This window comes from Stylophora pistillata, chromosome 12, assembly GCF_964205215.1.
Source record: "Stylophora pistillata chromosome 12, jaStyPist1.2, whole genome shotgun sequence".
Classification (NCBI taxonomy): domain Eukaryota; kingdom Metazoa; phylum Cnidaria; class Anthozoa; order Scleractinia; family Pocilloporidae; genus Stylophora; species Stylophora pistillata.
In genome coordinates, this window is record NC_142530.1 from 22,264,657 (window position 1) to 22,284,965 (window position 20,309).

At 40.7% G+C, this 20,309-nt stretch overlaps 3 protein-coding genes across 4 annotated transcripts; 1 reads left to right on the forward strand and 2 right to left on the reverse strand.

Annotated features, from left to right (window-relative positions):
- Positions 1 to 87: 87 nt before the first annotated feature.
- LOC111337065 (sperm-associated microtubule inner protein 4) lies at positions 88 to 19,127 on the reverse strand. Of its 2 annotated transcripts, XM_022943291.2 has the most exons (7): positions 18,858 to 19,127; positions 16,194 to 16,373; positions 13,618 to 13,689; positions 4,243 to 4,272; positions 2,942 to 3,221; positions 2,070 to 2,312; positions 88 to 1,078 (listed from the first exon to the last, which is right to left on the reverse strand). In XM_022943291.2, exons 1-7 carry the CDS (start codon positions 18,983 to 18,985, stop codon positions 356 to 358), a joined length of 1,656 nt encoding a protein of 551 aa, XP_022799026.2. In that variant the 5' UTR covers positions 18,986 to 19,127; the 3' UTR covers positions 88 to 355. The 2 variants fall into 2 exon arrangements, with proteins under 2 accessions (XP_022799026.2, XP_088596871.1); XM_088740745.1 differs by lacking the exons at positions 88 to 1,078; positions 2,070 to 2,312; positions 13,618 to 13,689; positions 16,194 to 16,373; positions 18,858 to 19,127 and adding an exon at positions 6,297 to 9,159 and having other exon boundaries at positions 3,111 to 3,221.
- Positions 9,221 to 10,648, reverse strand: LOC148719285 (uncharacterized). The gene is made up of 2 exons (XM_088740767.1): positions 9,495 to 10,648; positions 9,221 to 9,367 (listed from the first exon to the last, which is right to left on the reverse strand). Exons 1-2 carry the CDS (start codon positions 9,714 to 9,716, stop codon positions 9,221 to 9,223), a joined length of 369 nt encoding a protein of 122 aa, XP_088596893.1. The 5' UTR covers positions 9,717 to 10,648.
- LOC111337066 (uncharacterized) lies at positions 10,792 to 12,907 on the forward strand. Its single transcript, XM_088740756.1, has one exon. It carries the CDS (start codon positions 10,883 to 10,885, stop codon positions 11,891 to 11,893), a length of 1,011 nt encoding a protein of 336 aa, XP_088596882.1. The 5' UTR covers positions 10,792 to 10,882; the 3' UTR covers positions 11,894 to 12,907.
- Positions 19,128 to 20,309: the final 1,182 nt, after the last annotated feature.

Genomic DNA, 20,309 nt, shown 5'->3' on the forward strand with positions numbered 1-20,309 from the left:
TTCACGTTCAAATAAATATATATATATATTTTTTGTTTGTTTGTTTTTTTCTACTAGTTTATAAGAATGACAAATAAAGAGACCAGCTTAGAAGTTACAATATATTATTTTTCATTTTTTAGGTCTTTTATCATGATACCCATTCATTTCAATTCTCATGACCTTTCCTTTCCAAGTTACAGCAACATAAATATCCACGAAACACCGCATCAATTCTTAGTTACCACGACCGGGAAGAAGCTGAAATGTTCATCTTCAGAGGTCACAGAACGCAAAAATGAAAAGTGAAAATATCAACTGCATAAAAGCTTTTCTGAACACAACGCTTGGCTTTCAAAATCACTCTAGTCACATTTCACCGGTGGAAATAGTACACATGAATACCAGTTTCCGGGACAACATGTCTTCTTTCATTAGTTGTAATGCGCAAATCTGGCTTTCGGCGAATGTCCGGTGCGTTTTCGGGAAACTGCTCATGAAATCTTCGATGAGCTTCAGTTTTACTCCAGTTGTCTTGCAATTCCAGAAGTGCTGAACTGGGCCTATGATTTTCTTTAAGCTTGGCTGATCGGAACCACTTCGGGTACAAGTCGTCGCTACTGGTCGAACCTGTCTTCGTTTGCTCGGGAACTTGACTCGGCATGTTGTTCAGTATGGGGGGAGCTGCGCGCTTGACACTCGCAGGGGCGGTGACAGGTCGTGAAAGCTCACTGAAATACTTTGAATTCTCGTTATTTGTAATGGAAGAGTAATATAAGTGGGGGTGAGCCCGAGCAAAGGCATGCACGTCGGAATATTCCCCGCTGGGATTAATCAGACTATTCTGCAGATATCCATCGCTGAACTTAGGACCAGTGGTCAGATCTAAGATTTCTTCATTTACAAAGCAATTTCCGTGAGTCCTTTTGAGAGACTTTTCCCGGGCTTCTTCTTCTCCTTCATCTTCACTATCTGTCATCCAAAGTTCAGTGCCATGGCCTACAACGACCTTTTTCTTCTTCTTGGTTTTCTTTCTCACTTCAGTGTGGCGTCCCTCTAGAGGCCGCGGTGGGGCGAATTCATTCCTGAAATGCTCTCTCTGTGCGAGAAAAGGTAAAGGTAACGACAGTCAGATTAGTGTAGGTAATCGCATCGGGCCGAGTAAGATTAAGGATTAATATCACGCGTGTTTTCGGAAGTTGCTGAAATTGCCCGAGTCGCGTAGCGACTCGGGCAATTTCTGCAACTTCCAAAAACACAAGTGATATTAATCCTTAATTTTACGAGGAACGATGTGATTACTTGTTTATAATATAAGGGGCAAAATGTTTTCTTACTGATCTCGCGCAAAACAGGGTGTCATTGTTACAAAACAAACAGAAATTTCTTTACCTTGGCAGCCGTTGCTAAGCGATTTTCAGCCAATCATTTTCAAGTAATTTTGCCCGGGGCAATTACAAAAATTAAGAAAAAATGCCCTCTGTCTTGACCAATCACAATTCAGTAATTTTTCCCCTTATATGATAAGATCAGTAATACAAGCATTTTTTTGGCAAGCTCTCCACAAAAAAGCGACTAACTAAACTTCTGCTCGAATTATCAACAAATTACCGGAAAAACAATGATGAGAATAAACTACAGTACCAACTGGGACTATGAGTAGAGCAATCTTCGCAGTAACGAACACTACTTAAGCAGTGGTGAAAATGAGGCCTGAAAAAAAAATTCAGGCCTGTACATGATTCGAAACCATGACCCCTACGATACCGGTGCAGCGCTCTACCAACTGAGCTAACAAGCCAACTGGGAGCTGGTCTTTATGTTGGTTCGTAATAAACTCGTGAAGTGATGAGTCAACGTTTGTGAATATATGAAAGTCATATATATGACATCATAGTTTAGGAACTAGAAGAGAGAGTTGGTAAAAATATCTTGGACAAAAAAGAACAAGCGGTTTACGGATTTGAGGGAAAAAAAAAGGAATTTCCAACATCCACATTTTTAGTGGTGAAGGGGGGGGGGGATTTCCTAACCCAAAGATTGACAGAAAACATGGGGGTGAAAAGAAAAAAAAACAGCATAAAACTAACCAGGGTATCGTTCTCTCCTCTGCAAACACGGTCGAAATTATCCAATTGAAGGATATTCTGTGGTCCATTGCCTGTAAACTGCTGTTGGTAATGTGTTTGCCAGAAGCTCTGCTGAACATTGTACAAGGCGTTCGCAGTCCGGGGGGTCACTGCCAGGGAGTCTCTGTCGGGGGTGTTTGGCACTACTGAAGTAGGAGGGATGGGGTAGTAAACTTGTCTCTGTAATTCCGGGCCCTTGACCAACTTTGAAATAGGAAAAAGTGAATACGAGAACGAAAAAGAGATGACTGATAAGAAACGATGTTTAAGACTGTTTGAATCGTTCAAAAATACCACAAGTGTTGACCATGCCGCCTACAATATATAGACAAGTTCAAAATACTACTCCCTCTCGCCCAATAAACAACATATCACGACGTCTTGATTACAAAGCAAACGTTAGACGTATTTCCGGTTTTCCCTTCCCTTTCAGATACTAGGCGAAAACCCAAAATACATAAGCGTCCACGGGCAAAGCAGCCGTTCACACGGGACAATTATTAACACATCAATGACATAAAGGCCCTTGCATTCAGGTTATGTTGCCCTTTCTGAATCACTTCAGAAACCTGCAACACGTTGCTACAACAAAGGGTTTCGTTTAGAATCTTTTTTGCGCCTTACAACACCTTATTTGTTCCTGACATGAGAAATATGCGTTAGAAGTCGGATCGTGTAACTTTATCTTTATACTCTTGTCCTTGTGAAAAGAGAGTAACGCTAACTTCGTGTTACGAATTTTGCCAACGAACTCAAACCAATATCATTAGCAGCCAGGGCCATACCCTGTACCAAACGGTCATAGGGAGTCTATTTATTACTCTCTACTTTACCTGAAGAAGGTTGTGTTCTGGCCAGGTTAAAGGTTTCCTCTCGGACTCTCTCTGTATCGATACCAACTCCCTTCGGTCAAAATGACCCTTGGTTTTCTCAAGTATGCTGGGGTCTGGTGCCGAAGCTGGGGCTGTTGGAGGGAGGGTAGGGTGAAGAGTAACAGCTTGTTTTCCCTTTTTGATGTCATCGGGGGACTCAAGCGACGGGAATACCTGGAACTTAGGCATGTGAGATGTGTAAGGGTGCTCTGATGGAAATCCTAAAGGAATTTGGATTTTCCTGGTGGGAGCAAGACAAACGTGAATAACATAACATTGTGAGGTCAAGTGGCCCTTATAACGCACCTCAATCTGGTTCCCATAATAACACGCGACTAGGAGTAATAATAATAATAATAATAATAATAATAATAATAATAATAAGGATTTCTATAGCACCATATCCTATAGCTCATGGCGCTTTGGGGGAATTTGGCCAGACTGCATTAGGCAGTTTACAATTTTTGAAGGGAGTTTTTGCAGATGCCCCCAATATCAGAATCAAGGCCAGACCACAACATCGGGAGCTACGTTCCCAACTCTTTACGATAAGTGTGTGGGTTCTTTAACGTCTCCTGCTTAACAGTACAGAGAAGATGCAAGAGACAGGGTCTACGGTTTTTCGTCGTTAACCGAGAAGAATACCGTGCTATTCCTTCAAGGCAATATATCAGTAAACCCTTAAATCTATCTAGTTCCCTAACAGTACCAGTCTTTCCTCCAAAGTGGAGAAAAGCACCCAGAGAGTTAGGTGTTCTGCCCAAGATCCGGCCAGGCCTTGAACCCAAATCTCTCGCAAACAGAGTCCTGTGCGCTACCTACCAGGCCAATGCGTACTGTATGTAACTGACGAATGTTATCCTTACCGGTGTATGACCCATGCGTTTAGCGCGCGGAACGCGAATTGAGAAGGGAAAACGAGGATCCGGGACTTAGCGTAAGGATCGAGAAGACAAAGTTTGGTAACAAAGGTAAGTAATAGATATCCCTTTGATATGTTGGACGGGTTTGGTAAACTATTTATAAGCCCGCAAAACGGCTTCAAAAACTAACGCAATTCAAAAGCAAAATAAGTCTATTACATAATGTTGTTCAATATTGTAGTTTTAACTAACAATTTAAAAGAAAAAAGGAATAATTCGAACATTCATTCATCCATATCAGAACCAATAGCGATAAACGGCAAATTTTGGGGAAAAAAACTTTTAACTTTAATGGAATGTGAAGTAGAGACCGCATGGACTTGCATTACGTTTGCTTACCGCATTTCTAACTTTTCCGGATTTGGAACCCTGCAGAAAAACACAACAGATATTTACATCTTAGAAGGGTCGTTATTGGGTAACCTAACGCAGTTCATACGATACTTCGTCACGATCGCGTTTTTGCAAAAGTCACATAATCCTTGTAACTGACGCAATAAAGCAGCGAGCGACCTTTATTAGAACTATCACAGAGACGTATATTTACTTTAATTTAAGCCTTCTGTTTGTGAATTTGCTAATACGCGCGCTACCTTCGTTTCTATAAAGTTGTACCGTATCGCAAGCGCTCACGAAAGCGCCGCGACAGCCAGCAAGCTGTTTAAAGGGTCGTTTAAAGGTTAAGTTGTTTTCTTGTCATACCAGTTGACGCAAGATCTTTCAATGGAAAGCGAAGTTTTAGCCGCCGTGCTTAAACCCTTTTTCTAGTGATAGCGGCACCAAGGTAAATATTTTTACGCCTTTTTAGTTTATTTAATTAAGCAATTTGTATCCTTCTTTCTTTCTTTGTGATTTATCGTTTTGTAAAGTAAGTTGACTTAAAAAAAGTTGCTTACGACATCGTTGTACCGTTAATTGTAAATCGTTATTTTAACTTTGTCTTGTAACTTTTGAGTCGCATGAAATGTATTTATATCCGATTATTTACACAATCTCATTTGTACTTTGTTTGTACTTTTATTTTAGTTCTCACAGTGTTCGTTTAGCAAAGTAAGAGGTAGAATAAATTTTATGAACATCAGTTTGTGAACGTGTGATCACTGGAGTAATAATCCTTTCACGTTTATAACATTTCAGACGCCACGTAACTACGGCTATGGTAGGACTCAAATTAAAGTTTTCATATCAAAGATAGATATAACAATTAAGAAAGACTAGTTAGGGAGATAAACCTGCATTCGTTATACAACAATTTTAAAGAGTAGTTAAACAGGAACCTAAAAGAGGATAATACTTGAGTAAACCTTGAATACCCAGTACAATCTACAAAATACCATCGTGGGGATCTCCCCAAAAAGTCCTACCCTATTTAATACTATCCAGCTGCATTTAATATTGTCTACAAAACGCGAATTGAATATTAAAAATAAAATTGCGAAAAAGAAAAAAAAAACTCCACTGATTACACAAGGGCCATAAAAATAAGTATCAGCAGCAGCACAGAAGTAGCCGTTCGTGCCATGTTTTTTGTCAAAGAGCTTTTGTTGTCATTCGAAGATTACTTTAGTCTGTTTTAGTTTCCTTAGTTTTTCCTACCACGAGAACGGCAAAAGAAACGTGGACCCAAGGAACGAGAATAACTAGAAAACGACTGTTCCCGCGTTTTAAGGAGGCTCGAAAGGGTTTTCCACAATTAACAGCAAGTGCCAATCAGTAAAAGATATCAGGACTGTCAAACTTATCATCAGGATAATGACTTGACATATGCATAACACTGTGTTAGGGAAATCTTTTAAGGGGGTTCGTCAGGCATCATCTGTTGCCATGGCAACAGCGCATTACTCCAAAAAGACCTTCTATAACTTAGTTTTTGAAAGATATCTCAAAAACTAAGTCGGTGACCTAGTATTTTTTTTCAAATTTCTTAAACATCATCATATTCTCTATCTGTATATGTGATATAAAAAAAAACTATCTAGTAGAACTTGAATTATTTAGGAAAATGCTGTTTTAATATGTAAAAAAATTTCCACGAGATAATTTTTTTTTTAAATTTTCTTCAGGAACGCGTAATGATGAAAGTAATTTGGACCCAAAAAATCAGGGTAGGTCACCGAACTAATTTTAGAGATATTAGTTCATCAACTTAGCAAGCTTTATTTCCGGTTTTCGTAATTTTAGCTCACAGTTTGACATCCGGTCACGCGTTTTAACCGATACCGCTGACTCAACGGCTCATCTTCGCGAGGACGAGTGCGCGTCCGCGCGATCAATCGATGTCTGCAGCGCAACCCGAAAGAAAAGGTGTTCGTTCTGAAAATGGACTCAACTTCCTTTGTGGTTTTACACATTCCTGAAAAAAAAAATTATCATTTGAGTCTCATACTGCTTACCATTACGACTGTTGAAAATGTGAAAGTATTTCGGAGAGAATTCTCTTGTTTGATGTCACTCTTGCGGAATTCGACTTACGGCGACCTGAAGAGGATTTTGCTGTTGGCGCCAATGCAAGTACACCGTACAGGCCATTGATGTTGAATTTCTCGTACAGAGATTGTAGTTTACGATAAAAAAGACCAGCATCTGCCAGCTTCTGGACAATGCTTGAGGAAAGATTGAGCTTTCCATCAAACGTCAGGATGGTGGCTTTACGTCGTTCTAAGATGGCTTCATCGAAGGCCTCATTCGCCGATACACATTTACCATGATTGACCACTTGTTCACCATTGATTTGCAGAGGACCTGTGAAAAGAATTTTCCTGAGGGCTTTGACGTCTTCCAGAGCGTCATGAGCTTCAAACTTAGCAGAAAACAGGGTTTCGTAAACGTCACTCAATTTGTTTGTCGCTGATTTCAGAGGGCTGTTAGGCTGTCTTCGGAGGGCCTTCAGTAAGGGTAAACTATCAGCAAATAGCACTTTCATTTTGGTCAAAGTACACGTAAAGGTCGGGCCTGCACTAAGGAGAAGTCTTGGCGTGTCAAAAACAGAAGCATTGTGACCTAAGAGGACCAAGTAATCGACGGAATTTGAAGCACAAACATCTAAAAATTGCAGGAATGATTGAAGGCAGGTTTGTAAGGGTTTGGCTGGGACTGGCTTTCCAGATTTGCATAAAATTCTTTGATCCCCAGAAAACCTTATAGTAATATTATGAACAGCAGTTGCAGAACTGGATATGGAGCGTGCAGGAAGAATATATTCTGAGAATGATTGATCTCCATCATCAGTAATGGCTGAAAGTTGGAGAAGTTCAGTCCTTTTTGTTGTTGAACTTGTTTCAGTATCAAACAAGATGAATTTGTAGGTTTTCTGGGGATCAAAGAGTATTTCTTTTAATAGAGGCCTGACGTCAGAAGGAGGTATCAGTTGTTCATATTCCTTTAGTTCAGTTTTGCAAGTGTTCTTGTTTACTTTCTGCAGAATTTTGTAGTCATGGGTGTGTCCACAAACCTTGGGGTCAAAGTTAAGGCCAATGTCATGTTTGTAGCTCAGTCCTTCCCTGTTTTCATTCCTGACAGTCGATTGAAATCTGTTTAAGTGAAGCTGCCTTCTCCTAACTTTGAACTTTTTGGTAGATTTTCTTTGTTTGGTAGCTGTTGCTATCTTATCTTGGGTTTCTTGGTAGCTTGTGCAGTTGGGCCCAGGGTTTATTCCAGTTTTAATTAATGCTTTGCACACAAATTTGTGGCCTTCGTTGTGCTGAACGACTCCACAGGCTGTTCTAAAATCACTACTCTCACTTCCTCCGTAGTGTCTGACTTTCAGGTTTTTGGAGCCAATGGTTCCATTTAGAGACTCATTTCGCTGCGAGTCCAGGCAGGGGGCTAATTTTGTGACAACTGTTGGGGAGGCGTACTCTGAGAAAAGATCATGCAATGCTTGTTGAAGGTTGCTCCCATGCAAATCCTTCCCATAGGGTAATTCATGGTGGATATATTCTGTTGGGTTTTGTTTATATCTACTCCATGAGGGATTGCAGTTTTTGTGGTCACCAAAGGCATGTGGTACAATCCATTGAATTGCTATGGCAAGTTCTGCAAGTTGGTTTTTGTGTTGGTGAACGCCGTAGGAAAAGCACTTGACTAGATAATTAACCACTTTTTGTGGGAGAACAGATGAATCTGGAAATTTTTGACGCTGGCTTAAGTTGTAGAGCCTGGTATTAAGTGACCGTTTAGTGTGGATGAAATCAGAAATTTTTTCAAGGCCATAGGGAACATTTGTTTTGAGGTAGGAAAAAGTTGTGGAATCATCATCACTAATGTACTGGTCATACTTAATCCCTCTTGCTGGAGCACGTTGAAATAGTTGACAGGCTACACTTGACTCCATAATCTTTGCAGATCCAGTATGGTTCTTTCGGCAGTCATGTGATGTAGGCTTATCTGGTTTTCTGGATGCAGCACAGGTTCTGCAGGTTTTATTTCTGGTGGCAAAATCCAAGACTTTCCCAGTTTTAACTCCAAGTACTGCCCCATAACCTGTTGATGAATTATGGGCCTTTCCCCTTTTCTGCCACCCCATGTCATATGAGCACATCACTCCAACTAAATTCTCAGAATCGCATTTAGTACCAGCTGCTATTGCCATCTCCCTTTCCTTGCAGCAATTCTCAAGACAACTCTCACTCGCTATACTTTCAACTGCTTTTCCAATCTCTCTTTCTCTGACCTTGAATGTTACATGGTTAACTGTTTGAATATCTAAACAGGACAAAAGTGAATTTACATGTGTATGGCCTATGCCAGCATTCAAAGCTCCAAGAGCAAGCCTGGTGTTCACATCATGTGCCAATGGTCCCCGTTTTCCATTTCTGTGTTGCATTGATGTCAACAGAGAATTTGAACAACCACAGTGGTGACATTTAATAACAAAGAGGCTGGCCACTCCCTTCCTAATTTCTCTCAAAAGGTTTTTCCATGTAAGTGGACCTTGAGAAAATACAAAAGCAAATTATAAGAGGCACTGAATGAGTGATTCATTGTGTCAACATTAACCCCTCTGGAACAAATAATTGTGTAAATTTGGGTTAATGGTGCAATTTTGCTAAGGAATGTATGCTTCAGTTGTAATTTTTACCAGGTTTTTGGCTTGATACTATTTATTGTCACTGTCATAGCCATGAACTTCCATCATCCGTTTAATATGGGAAAAAAATAAATTTACAATCCTTTCCTAACCATTGCGAGGTGGCTTTCACTTCCTAGTTGTAATTTGTAGTTTATCTTCGGAAATAAAAACAATGTTTTTTTTCACAAGTTTAGGATAAATATCTTATTTTAATTATACCGTCTGTGGTTTAATAAAAATAAGGTCTCATTCACGTTTTTTTCGATCTTTGGTTGCATGAAAAATACGTTTACCTTTATGACAATATTTACACTCCTCCATTTCCTTCATAAAACTGTCCATATTCACTATCCTGGATCCGGCAACAATTATTTCATTTTCCTTTTCCTCTTCCTGTGCGTAGTTTAGGAATGTTCTTGGTTATTTAATTTTATTTTAATAGGAGTTAAACTCAATAAGAAACAAATCTCAACATTTGGAAGTGCCCTCTTAAATCTTTCACTTCATAAGTAGGACTTACCAAGCGCAGTCGTCGCGTCTTTGATGGTGCGCTGTCAACTTCGCAATCCTCCTTCAGCTCTTTAAATAAATGTTTTCTACCCGTTTTGGCAAGAGCCCTGCCGCCCAAACTTCTTCCTACTCGCTTCTGAGAGGTAAACTTTCCATTTTTGTTTCTTAAAAAATTACTTTCATCAGAAACAGTCGAGGTACCCGGTAATTTTGGTACGCTCGTGGCGGCCATGTTTGTTTACAACTTGCCTGCAGATGCGATCGCGCGCGCCATCGCTTATTTCTCTCGCGAGTAATTTGCTTGCGTGTATCTTCGAATCCATTCTCCGCGCGGTCAAAAAAACCCTTTCGAGCCTCCTTAACTGTGATTACTCAGCAAGACGAGCGAAGCTTGGGAAAGAGACGGGAAGTCTAAGCGTTGCGGCCAGTAACGTTATGACTTCCCCCGCCATTTTTGTCACATTTCTCTTTGGACTCTCTTAAAAAACATTGAAGTAAAGTTGTCTTTTTACAAGTAAACCGTTGATAAAGCACATAGCGAGGTGGAGACTCTTTTGACATTTGAATCGTTTGAGACGATGAGTCCGTACCTCCACTAACAGCAAAGATGCAAATAATTGCACGTGTCACGGGCAGGCAGACACAACATTTGAAGACTTGAGTCGCGGCAAACCGCAAAGTGCATACAGTATAAAATTTGAAAACAGTTTGAAAGAAAATGTTCCATACTGTCTCTAGAGAAAGTTTTCAACCTTTCTGTAGAAAAGGAAAAAAGACTTAACTCCCTAACTATACCTGTAGAGCACATGGCATAAATACAAAAGCTGGAGAAAATTAGCATAAGTGAGTTTTGAGAGCCGTTCACAAAAGATAATTCGAGACAAAGGTGATATTGTTGGCTCCGAAGGGTGTTGTGATTACTTTGCAGGTGATTAAGTGCAAATGTCATTTACATATTCCTCTTATTTCCCATTCGGAATTTGAAGAACCTTGTTGTAAGCAGCGACGCTCTAGCTTGCGTGACAGGGAAGCACACAAAGTAACGGATCACGTTTTTATGGATCTTGACGACACGATATAAGATCATATACAAGCCTAATTACTGATCGAGCTATAGAACAAGCATAATTTACATTCAACATAGACTATAAACAACCCGAAAACTCTCTAAGTAAGCTTTTATAATCGTTCCACTTTCGCTAAATTCGCCTTGCAACAGGTCAATGGCCATATTCGGCTTTTGAAAATGTTGCCATGGAAACGTACTTCCAAAAGACCAACCAGAAGACGTCCAACAGAGCTAATCTACGTGTCGCTAAGATTCTGGGAGTGCCTTGATCAGTCGACACTCCACGGGAACTGTATTCTTGGTACGCAAGTGCAGTGCTGTGATTAAACATGGCGGTAAACTCCGAAGATTCCAGCCACGATCTGTACGCGGTTCAACTTTACGACCCAGAGTACCTGAGGCCGCGCACGACGGAGGAGCATGGCTTACATCTGCCTGAGAAGAACACGTTTACAATCCACGTCGATCCAAACATGTTAGACGACAATAAAGAATATTCAGTGCCCAAACGCCTGGAACACCTCGAGCAACGCCTACACGGAGGCAAACGCAGGGAAAAGCGAGGAACCTTCCGCAAGGAAAATTTACTGCTCGTCGACTTGGAGAGAACCAACGCGCTCAGTGAGTTGATCACAGGAGAGATACCCGTATTTGCTCTAAAAACTTACAAAGAAGAAGGCGAGAAACGCTACATGGAATTCTCACTGACCAAGAATGCTTCAGACAATTTGAGGCAAAATGATCAACAAAGGAGGTTGGAAGTAGCCATGAAAATCGCATTCGCCAACTACCTACACTGGAGCCGTGTCTACGAGGAAATCGAAAGCAAAACCGAGAAATCCGCGCTGGAGATCGAACGACAAGAAGATTTGGAGGAGTACCTTCGCAATCCGCTCGAGTGCAAGGGCATTGTTTACTGCTACCTCGTGATTGATGAATCACAAACGGCGGATAAAAAATACCAGTTCTACATCGGCAAAGCTGAGGGAGAATTCACTAAGAAGATCAAGGAACATAACACGTCCGGTAACAAGCCGCTATTGGAACTGTCATTGCAAGACAAGGCGCTTTGGCCGCCAGAAGATCAACACCTAAAACGAAAATTTAAAGAATCGTTGCCGAAATCGCCCAAGAAAGACGCAAAGAAAAGCGATGACATCCACGTACCTAAGATTGACTATGAGCCAAAAGTTGTGGTGATCACTTTGGACTTTGGCTACACGGAGAAACTTGCCGAACGATTCAAGAGCTCGATCGACGCGGAGGACACAACCGAAAAGCTTGCCCAGAGTTACGCGCAATACTTTGCTGCCAAGAGCCCCATTGGACTAAACGGCTGACATTACAGCTTTTGAACATGTGATTACCAGTAGTAGTAAGTTAAATTAAATAATGCACCAGGATTTTTTTGTAATCACTGCTTTAGGACAATACGGCAAGACCGTAAGTACTACGTATAGTACAGGCTTCGTGATAAGATGTTAGCACCAAGACGGAAAAAAAAGTCAGGGATGAGATTTGATCTAGATTTGTTATGAATCTGGTACGATTTTGCCCAGATGTGATGTGATGTATGTAGCATCTATGGGATAACACGAGCTCTTGGTATTCAAGAAGGCGTTATCACACACATCTGGAGCATTCGATTCATTCCGAACGTTTCTTCAAGACTTAATTGTCCGCAAGAACCTAAACAACATTACTGGTGCTAACTGACTGTATGTTTTCAAAAAGCAGTGGATTGATAATGAATTAAACGACTGCGGCAAAGACATTTTCAAACCGCAAGGTGGAAGTGGTAGAGTTCTCACGAAAGTTACAGATCTTTTTGAAGGCAATACAAAAATGTTTTAAAAATTCAAATGTTCTTGGATGTTTACAATCGTTTCGGCCTCCATTGAAAGAGACAGCATTTTCTCGAATAAACTTTTACCACGGCATAATCAATATAAGCCCCGCTAGTATGTGCACATTTAAATTAATAAAACTATCTAGGTAAATAATATCGAGACGTGAAAAGACTTAGGTTTGGTGAGGATATTCTATTCAGTGCGTGACAAAGGAAATCGTATCTGTCTCCACTTTAATCGTTTAGTGTTCGAGTGTTGTGTCAAGAAACGCTATCTGCCATCGCTTCTTGTTATTCATGTAAATTAGTTGAAGGGAGAAACAATTCGTCTCGACATCAAAAGACTGGGTGTTTTTTTTTTTTTTTTTTAAGTTGAATTTTATGGAAAGCAAATTAAAGAAACGACTCTTTACAAAGAAGGATGTAAAGATGTAGATGAAAGAATGGTTTGTTCTTACTGCAGCAGTTCGGATAAAATATAAAAGCCACATGTGTATAAATGATATTCTTAAGGTTTCGCATTGATTCAATAGCCCCTAATTGCATATTCTCGTGACTAAATGTTCCAGGGCAATATTTTGTAACCTTTTTATCATCATCAAACAAGCAGTGAAATTGGAATCGGTAGATCAGATTACTGTAATACCTGGTAACGCTTGAATGATGCGCTTATCTGTTTAACACCCCATTTTAGGGCTCTATTCCTCGATAAGTTTTCAAGTGGACCACAGAAGTCCACCGAGACGGTGCCGCGATGAAAATGCAAATTTACAGCCGCGAAATGTAAACAAGCAACACGCCCCCATTGTTGAAGCTGCATTTGAAAATTTAATCCTTTTTATTCCTAATCACTGTTTTGATTCTACCGAGTTGATCTGCATAGTGACTGATATCACACAAGTCTTCCATGATTCACAAAATGTCTCTAACAACGAGTATACCCTTCGAGTGTACCCTTGGCAAACCAAAGCAGAGCTTTCGCCAAAACAAACAACTGGGAAAATCCTAAAATAAACAAATTTACGGTTTATGTGTTTTAAACCCTATTCTCGATTTGTGTTCTCTACTAATGAAATGACTGTGGGACGTGAAGCAAACTAATCTTATTAATTCATTGGTGAAGAAAATTCGAGAAATAATAAGATAGATTCGATAACTGGTGGTTTTTGCCACAATAGCTATTAATGCGACAAACACAATTAATTCTATACTCACAGTTCATCATTTCTTCTTAGGTTGCTTTTCTTCAATAGCGTAAGATCATAATACTGCTCTATAGGCACACCGCTGAAAGACAATCAGATTACTGTTGTTACTTAAGAAAAATGAGGAATTACACATTGTAAACCGGAAGTATTGATGTAAGGATTGAAACAAAAACAAGAAACCCAATTGTTCCTCACAGGAAAACGACTGTGACAAAGAGTAAGAATATTCAGATGGGGAAAATAAGCAACTTTTGCATAACTTTGTGAAGAAATGTGCGCGGTAGATTGCGAGAAAAAAGATCCCGCGGATTTCTATCCATAGACTCATTTCATTCTACAACAATTCAGTCGAACAAGAGGTCAACCACCATATTAATAAAGAGAAGTGACTTTCATTTTCCCTTATTTTTCTTTTTTCTTTTGGCTTGTGCCAGCCAGTTGGGCTAAATTTCCAAGGACGATTCAAGGTTCCCTACATAGTGCATGCTCATTCATCAAAGACCAACTTAATTTAATTTAATTTAGTCCATTTTCACTGCATTAAGTTTTTGCAGTGGGGAAGGACTAGAAAGGAACATAGGAACCATTCGTGCTAGTCCACCCTCCCACCCATCCCACTCCAGGGGAGGACATCCATCACACATAATCTCGTGTGTGGGAAATTAACGTCTCCTACCCCAACCCTGCAGGAGACGGGACCTCCATTTATTCGTCCCTATCCGAGAAGACTAGAATATCTAACCATTTCTTGATATTATAGAAAGGTAGCAAATTCTTCTCAATTATTTTAAGACCTTGTGTATTGGTCCGGCCGGGGCGGACTTACTAAAGTGATGCACTTAATAAAACGAATTGTTTTATTAAGTGCATCACTATAGTGCACTATGCATCAAAAAACTTCTGCCTCCGTCATTTCACCTAACTTATGCCAGACTCTCAGTCAATGGACCAATCGAAGAAGCGGGCACAGAGTAAAGGGCCAACACACGCCAATATTGCAATTGTCATGGAAACAGCTGTGTCTCGTTCAGCATTTTTCTTCGTGCTCCCACGCATTTTGCCAACACCCTTTTTCACGCGCCCACTTTTTCGCTCGTCTCCACTTACTTAGAGCCTTAGCCTACAGTGCCGGCGTATTTTGGGCGCACGAGTGCACATTTTCGTATTAGGCCGCCATCTTAGATTTGGTAACTGTGGAGGATTGGGGCGAGGAAATATTTGCCGAGGGAGTAGGTGTTAAGTGGAAAAATGGGCAACGGGGGAAAAGGAAGGGAAGGATTTTTTCCTCCCTCTCCCCCGTTGCTCATTTTTCCACTTAACACCTACTCCCTCGGCAAATATTTCCTCGCCCCAATCCTCCACAGTTACCAAATCCAAGATGGCGGCCTAATACGAAAATGTGCACTCGTGCGCCCAAGATACGCCGGCACTGCAGGCTATTAGAGCCTGGAAAAAGCTACATTTCATCACCCTTATGACCACTATCTCATAACGTCTGGAATTTTAATATGAACAACTTGGGTTTACATTTTTCCCGACTTTCCCAATCAGACTTGAGCAGGAGACAACATCGAGACATAATTTTTTTGTAACAAAGCCAAAATACACATGGAAACTTTTCACTTTTCTAGAGTCGCGTTTCAACATGACCTGCACGTTTGTTGACAATAAAACAATCAAAACAATAAAAAAAAAACCCAGATGACCATACCAAACGACTAAGACTAAGTCACTTCGCTGACGACGAAAAAGAGAAACCCAGTAGAAGAATATTTATGATGGAAGTCGGGCTTGACGCATGGAACCTGAATTAATTAATTTAGGGTCCTGTAATTTCAAACAACAAGGATAAAATCGACTGAAAATAAACAAAATGTCTAACAGCACTCCAGTTCTATGTTTTCAGTTATCAAATAAATCCGATCAACTCAAAAGCTTTCGTTTTGAAGTAGTAATTCCGGAAATAAAGCTATTGAAATCTCCTTCTCTTTGTGGAGTTGAAAATGCTCCAAATTAAAGTAATTTTAGCGCCTTTTTTCAGAAACTAATCACTAACCTCGGTTGAAATTAAAATTGCTTAAACGAATTTCTGAGAGTTGCACAGCTTAACTACAAGGACTTTTTCGTCCTTATTTCGAAAAAAGGCACGTGCAAATTCCTAGCTAGACATGTTTGGGTTGAACTTTGTATTTGCTATCGTTCCCATATTTTTCTGAGAACAAAACCGAGGAAGTTAGACAAAACATCATGCTCAACATAATAAGACTCTGCTTTTAATGAGACTAAACGGTCAAATACGTGGGAAATAATGTTATCGCAGTAAGAACAAAAGTATCTTAGGCCTCATTCTTCCAATACAAGTAACTTTGAATCAAAAGCTTAACCTTCCAATTGCGTGATTTTGCAAGTCTCCTGTGGTAGTTGCTAAGGTAAATGGGAAGGTCTCCGAACCCCAGTATCACAGATACTAATATAAAATTTACCTTACGTTAGTATCGCTGGCTTTGTGTGCAGATGTACAGAGTAAACAAAGAGTCAAGAGGTTTGGGCTCAGAACGAATCAGAAGGAGTGGACACCCTTACCGTGGAAATGGCAGTACCCCTCCCCCGAAGTGCCCGTGTCCTTTCTGTACTCGTGTGGGGGGCTCCTGTTTAGATCGGTACTCCTTGGGGAGCTGAGTGGGACCCAATCCTCCATAGCTTAGACTGCGACCCCATGGTACCTTTGGTGACCTGCTGGTCCGTGACAGGTAACGGTCAAACCTGATGATGAAAAGAAAATGCAATTCTCACCGAGCATTAACGAAAGGATGCAGGGGTGAATACTGAGGCTGGGTAAAATAACTCAGGATTGGAAATAGTCTTGATAAGGCAGGATGGTGGCGGAAGAACTATTGCAGAGGCGGATCCAGTCATTTTTGATGGGAGGGGGGGGGGGTCCAAACTTTAGTTCAGAAAGGACTGTTGGACTCTTTTGAGACAAATTACTTCTCCCCCACACCTCCTCCCACCAGTCGCGGTTGCACGTTATAATTCCTTGGCCGCTTACCGTTTACTTGGAATTATTAAAAAAATCAGCCAGTTAAAAAGTGATGTATGATCCTGTCTAAAAGTTGTAAGCGTCAGGTTTGATAGGGGGGTCCGGACCCCCCAGACCCTCCCCCTGGATCCGCCACTGTATTGTCTTCGTGTGCCACACCATGTACGTCACGCCACGCCACGCCACGCCACGCCACGCCACGCCACGCCACGCCACGCCACGCCACGCCACGCCACGCCACGCCACGCCACGCCACGCCACGCCACGCCACGCCACGCCACGCCACGCCACGCCACGCCACGCCACGCCACGCCACGCCACGCCACGCCACGCCACGCCACGCCACGCCACGCCACGCCACGCCACGCCACGCCACGCCACGCCACGCCACGCCAATAGACCAACGAGGCTTGCACGCATCCAATTTTTCGGTACAAATTTCAAAATGTTTCTCAGACTTTCCAAACCATTCTTTTCATTTTCAACTCTCGGTTATGAGTCATATCACAGGGTTCGGAAAGAAACGATCACTTAGGAAACGCGGGTTTTTAAGAAGTTTGCTGCGATTTTAAAAATTCAGATCTTGCAAATAAAACGCAATTTAGGAGCAATTCAATCACGTAAACAGCTTGTCGCCAATTCAGAATTTCAAGACTAAAGTTTTAGTTTCCATACTTTTTCGGATTCTTGACTCCCAGAACCCTTGAAAATATAGACCTATCAAGCTATGTTTCAATTCAGGGTGGGGAATCTTAGGCCCGGTTCAGACGCCGAACTTTTCTTGAGCCGAACTCACCCAAATTAACAAAAGTACGCCTGTTGATTCAGACGCCGTTATTTTTGGCCGTCTCAAATACAGTTCCAGTAAAAACCAGTCAAACTGCTTGCAAAATACATGATAATAATTTATGCATTAGGATCGGCACATAAAAAGTACGGCGTCTGAATCAAAGCCGTTCCAAAGGCGAAATTCTCGGCCAAGCCAAGCGGGAAGAACGGGTGAGCTGTTCCAGATTGATTCAGACGCCGATCTTAATTCAAGGAATTAGGTTCGGCTCATGAAAAGATCGGCGTCTGAACCGGGCTTTAGACGTCTGATTCCTTGGTCTGACGACAAGTAATTGCTGAAACTGCGCAACTTTCACGATTTCCGCTCTTTTCCATGTTCGTTGTGAATACGGTAATCGCTTTTGCCGCTTTGCCAGCTGATTGGAAAGTTTTGGCTCATAAGCGTTGAATAAACCGCACATTTTTGCTCAGGTGATGTGTGAGCGGGGTACAATAAGCTTTAGTGTGTTATGAAAGTAAAACTCTACTCTGGGTGCAAAAATCAATTGGGAACCACGAGAGCATTCGCAACGAAGAGAGAAAATCACAGAGAAATGGAACTCTCTAAAAAATAAAAACATCGTTTCCCGGTTACAAACAGTCCCATTAACAGATTGACAACATCTGCAAACAAAACGTGTTGCCCACAAATGAAACCACCTGTGAAAGCTGTCTATGACAATCAGTTAAGCTTGGAGGCATTTAGTACGTTAACAATACAAGTCGAAATGCATCCATGTTCTAACTTCATAGCGAAAGTCACACGCAACATCATACGTTAATAACGCTAGCAAAAAATTAAATGATCGTTGCAACATTTTATTTTGGACCAAAACATCAAATGCTCGACAGATAATTTTCGCAAATAATGTCGAAGGTACCGTTATTCCAGGCATTTATAGAACACTCACAGATGCACTTAAAACTGAAAAACTATAACTTCATCACGTTCCCTCTCACGTATTCTTTTAGTAAGTGCTTTTTAATCGTAAACAGAAATTTGTAAACTGAAATGCAGGACAAAAAGTTAGAGCATGGCCATTAACTTTGTAATTTTAGTAAAACACAAAAGGTAAATAGTGGTTTGATTATTTTCGTCGGGTACAACATCACGAATCTTACTTAAGAAACCAGTTTCTCGATGATAAGTATATTTCGAACATTAAAACAACCTTTCAACCCAGTTCAACTCCATAGCAACGTGTTAGCAACGGTTCCGCATGGTTTGTGTCAGATGAGTATTAAAACAGACACAACGCGCCGAAGCATTCTTTACCGCAATTTCACAACGAAATAAAGCGAGAGTTACTGATCTCATTGACTCTAAAACATCTTTTAACACGAAGAAAACACAGCCGTTGTCCCTGCCTTGTACTTACTGATTTTGTGACACGGTAATCCTATCATGGTGCTGCGGAGTATGCAGAAAATGCGACTCGAAATTCCTCGACAACAAATCGACACCTTGATGTTCTTTGTATAATCCTTGTTGCAACGCAGTAATCATTGTGTTGACCAATACTTTCGTCGCAGATTGACACAGTTGCTGCCAAACTACATGGCGAATTTCTCAAATAGTTTTTCTAAAGTTAAAATACTTTTGCGAATTCTCTGGCGCACATCCGGTATTCCGACAGTATCGCACTATTAATAATAAACATGAATTCGCCTAGGAGACGCCAACGTTTCTGATTGGTCTATTACACAATAGGACATATAGCCATTGCTTGGATTTGATTACAGTTCTTACTGACTCAGTCTGACAATAACAAAAGTTCTCCATTCTTTTAACGATGATTAACAAGCGCGTACTCATTCGTGGGCAGTATTTTTTTTGGTCTTTTATAGGAACACATGTTCAAAATGGCTTGAAACGTGTCATGATTGCTCGATAAGTCACCTGGGATCGAACACGCGGTATTGAGGGCATAACTCGGAAACTGTTCCCCCGATGAAAAGAAAAGACAAAACAAACAAAAAAGGCAAACGAAAATTAAAAAAAAAAAACAAAACAAAACAGAAACATTTAAAAATATTCTTCTTTCTCAGTCGCTTCTAGAGCTGGATTATTGATGGATAAATTAATAAAAGTGATGTTAGACAAGCTGGGAAGATCTCATCAAAGCTTTTAGTTCAATAACTTCATTTAATGGGAGTTGTAGCTAATGCCGTTTGTTGAATTTTCTCATAAATTTTTCCCTTATTGTTTTTACTTTAAAGTCAATAAAATTTCAAACGCTCAAAATTCCAAAAACATATGGCATATCTCTCTGTTACACTGTGTACAAAAAGAACCCCATCTGTTCTAAATATCTCAAGATTTTCATACAGAAATGTAGCATCTGAGGAGCAGATTACTGTAACAGGAGAGTATGATTTCCTTTTCCCAATGATAACTAGCTCAGTTCATCGAAATTCAGCGGGAGGGTTCTGCATGGTAGCGAGAGCATTCGCTATGTCCAATGTCTAAAAAAACATAATAGTGTCGCTCAAATGATTTATATGCGCAATACAGGATACCCGGTCACCTTGAACTCAGCGAGTAAACGACTTGATAACAATTAAGTCCTGAAGGAACCAACCAAAACATTGTCTGAATCTGTTAGACCGGTTAAAGTGACAAAAAGTGTCTCTCGGAAAGTGGGTTTCGACTCCTCTCTAGGCCAATCAATCAACGAGTTCAAAATTCACGATCTATCTTATATTTCACTTGGGAAGCTTCCGAAACAGCTGATCGAGGCAGCATGTGGGACACTTAATATTCGCCTCTCGAGTCTGCAGCTCAGGAGGTGAACGGAAGGCTGTGATTGGAAGAGAGACTTAATTTATCA

Excerpts from the sequence above, each read along its gene's own strand:
- LOC111337065 (XM_088740745.1), bottom strand. The coding sequence starts at position 8,728 with ATGCAACACAGAAATGGAAAACGGGGACCATTGGCACATGATGTGAAC.
- LOC111337066 (XM_088740756.1), top strand. The coding sequence starts at position 10,883 with ATGGCGGTAAACTCCGAAGATTCCAGCCACGATCTGTACGCGGTTCAA.
- LOC148719285 (XM_088740767.1), bottom strand. The coding sequence starts at position 9,716 with ATGGCCGCCACGAGCGTACCAAAATTACCGGGTACCTCGACTGTTTCT. Across the intron at positions 9,368-9,494 it reads AGACGCGACGACTGCGCTTG|GAAGAGGAAAAGGAAAATGA; the intron begins GTAAGTCCTACT and ends AACTACGCACAG.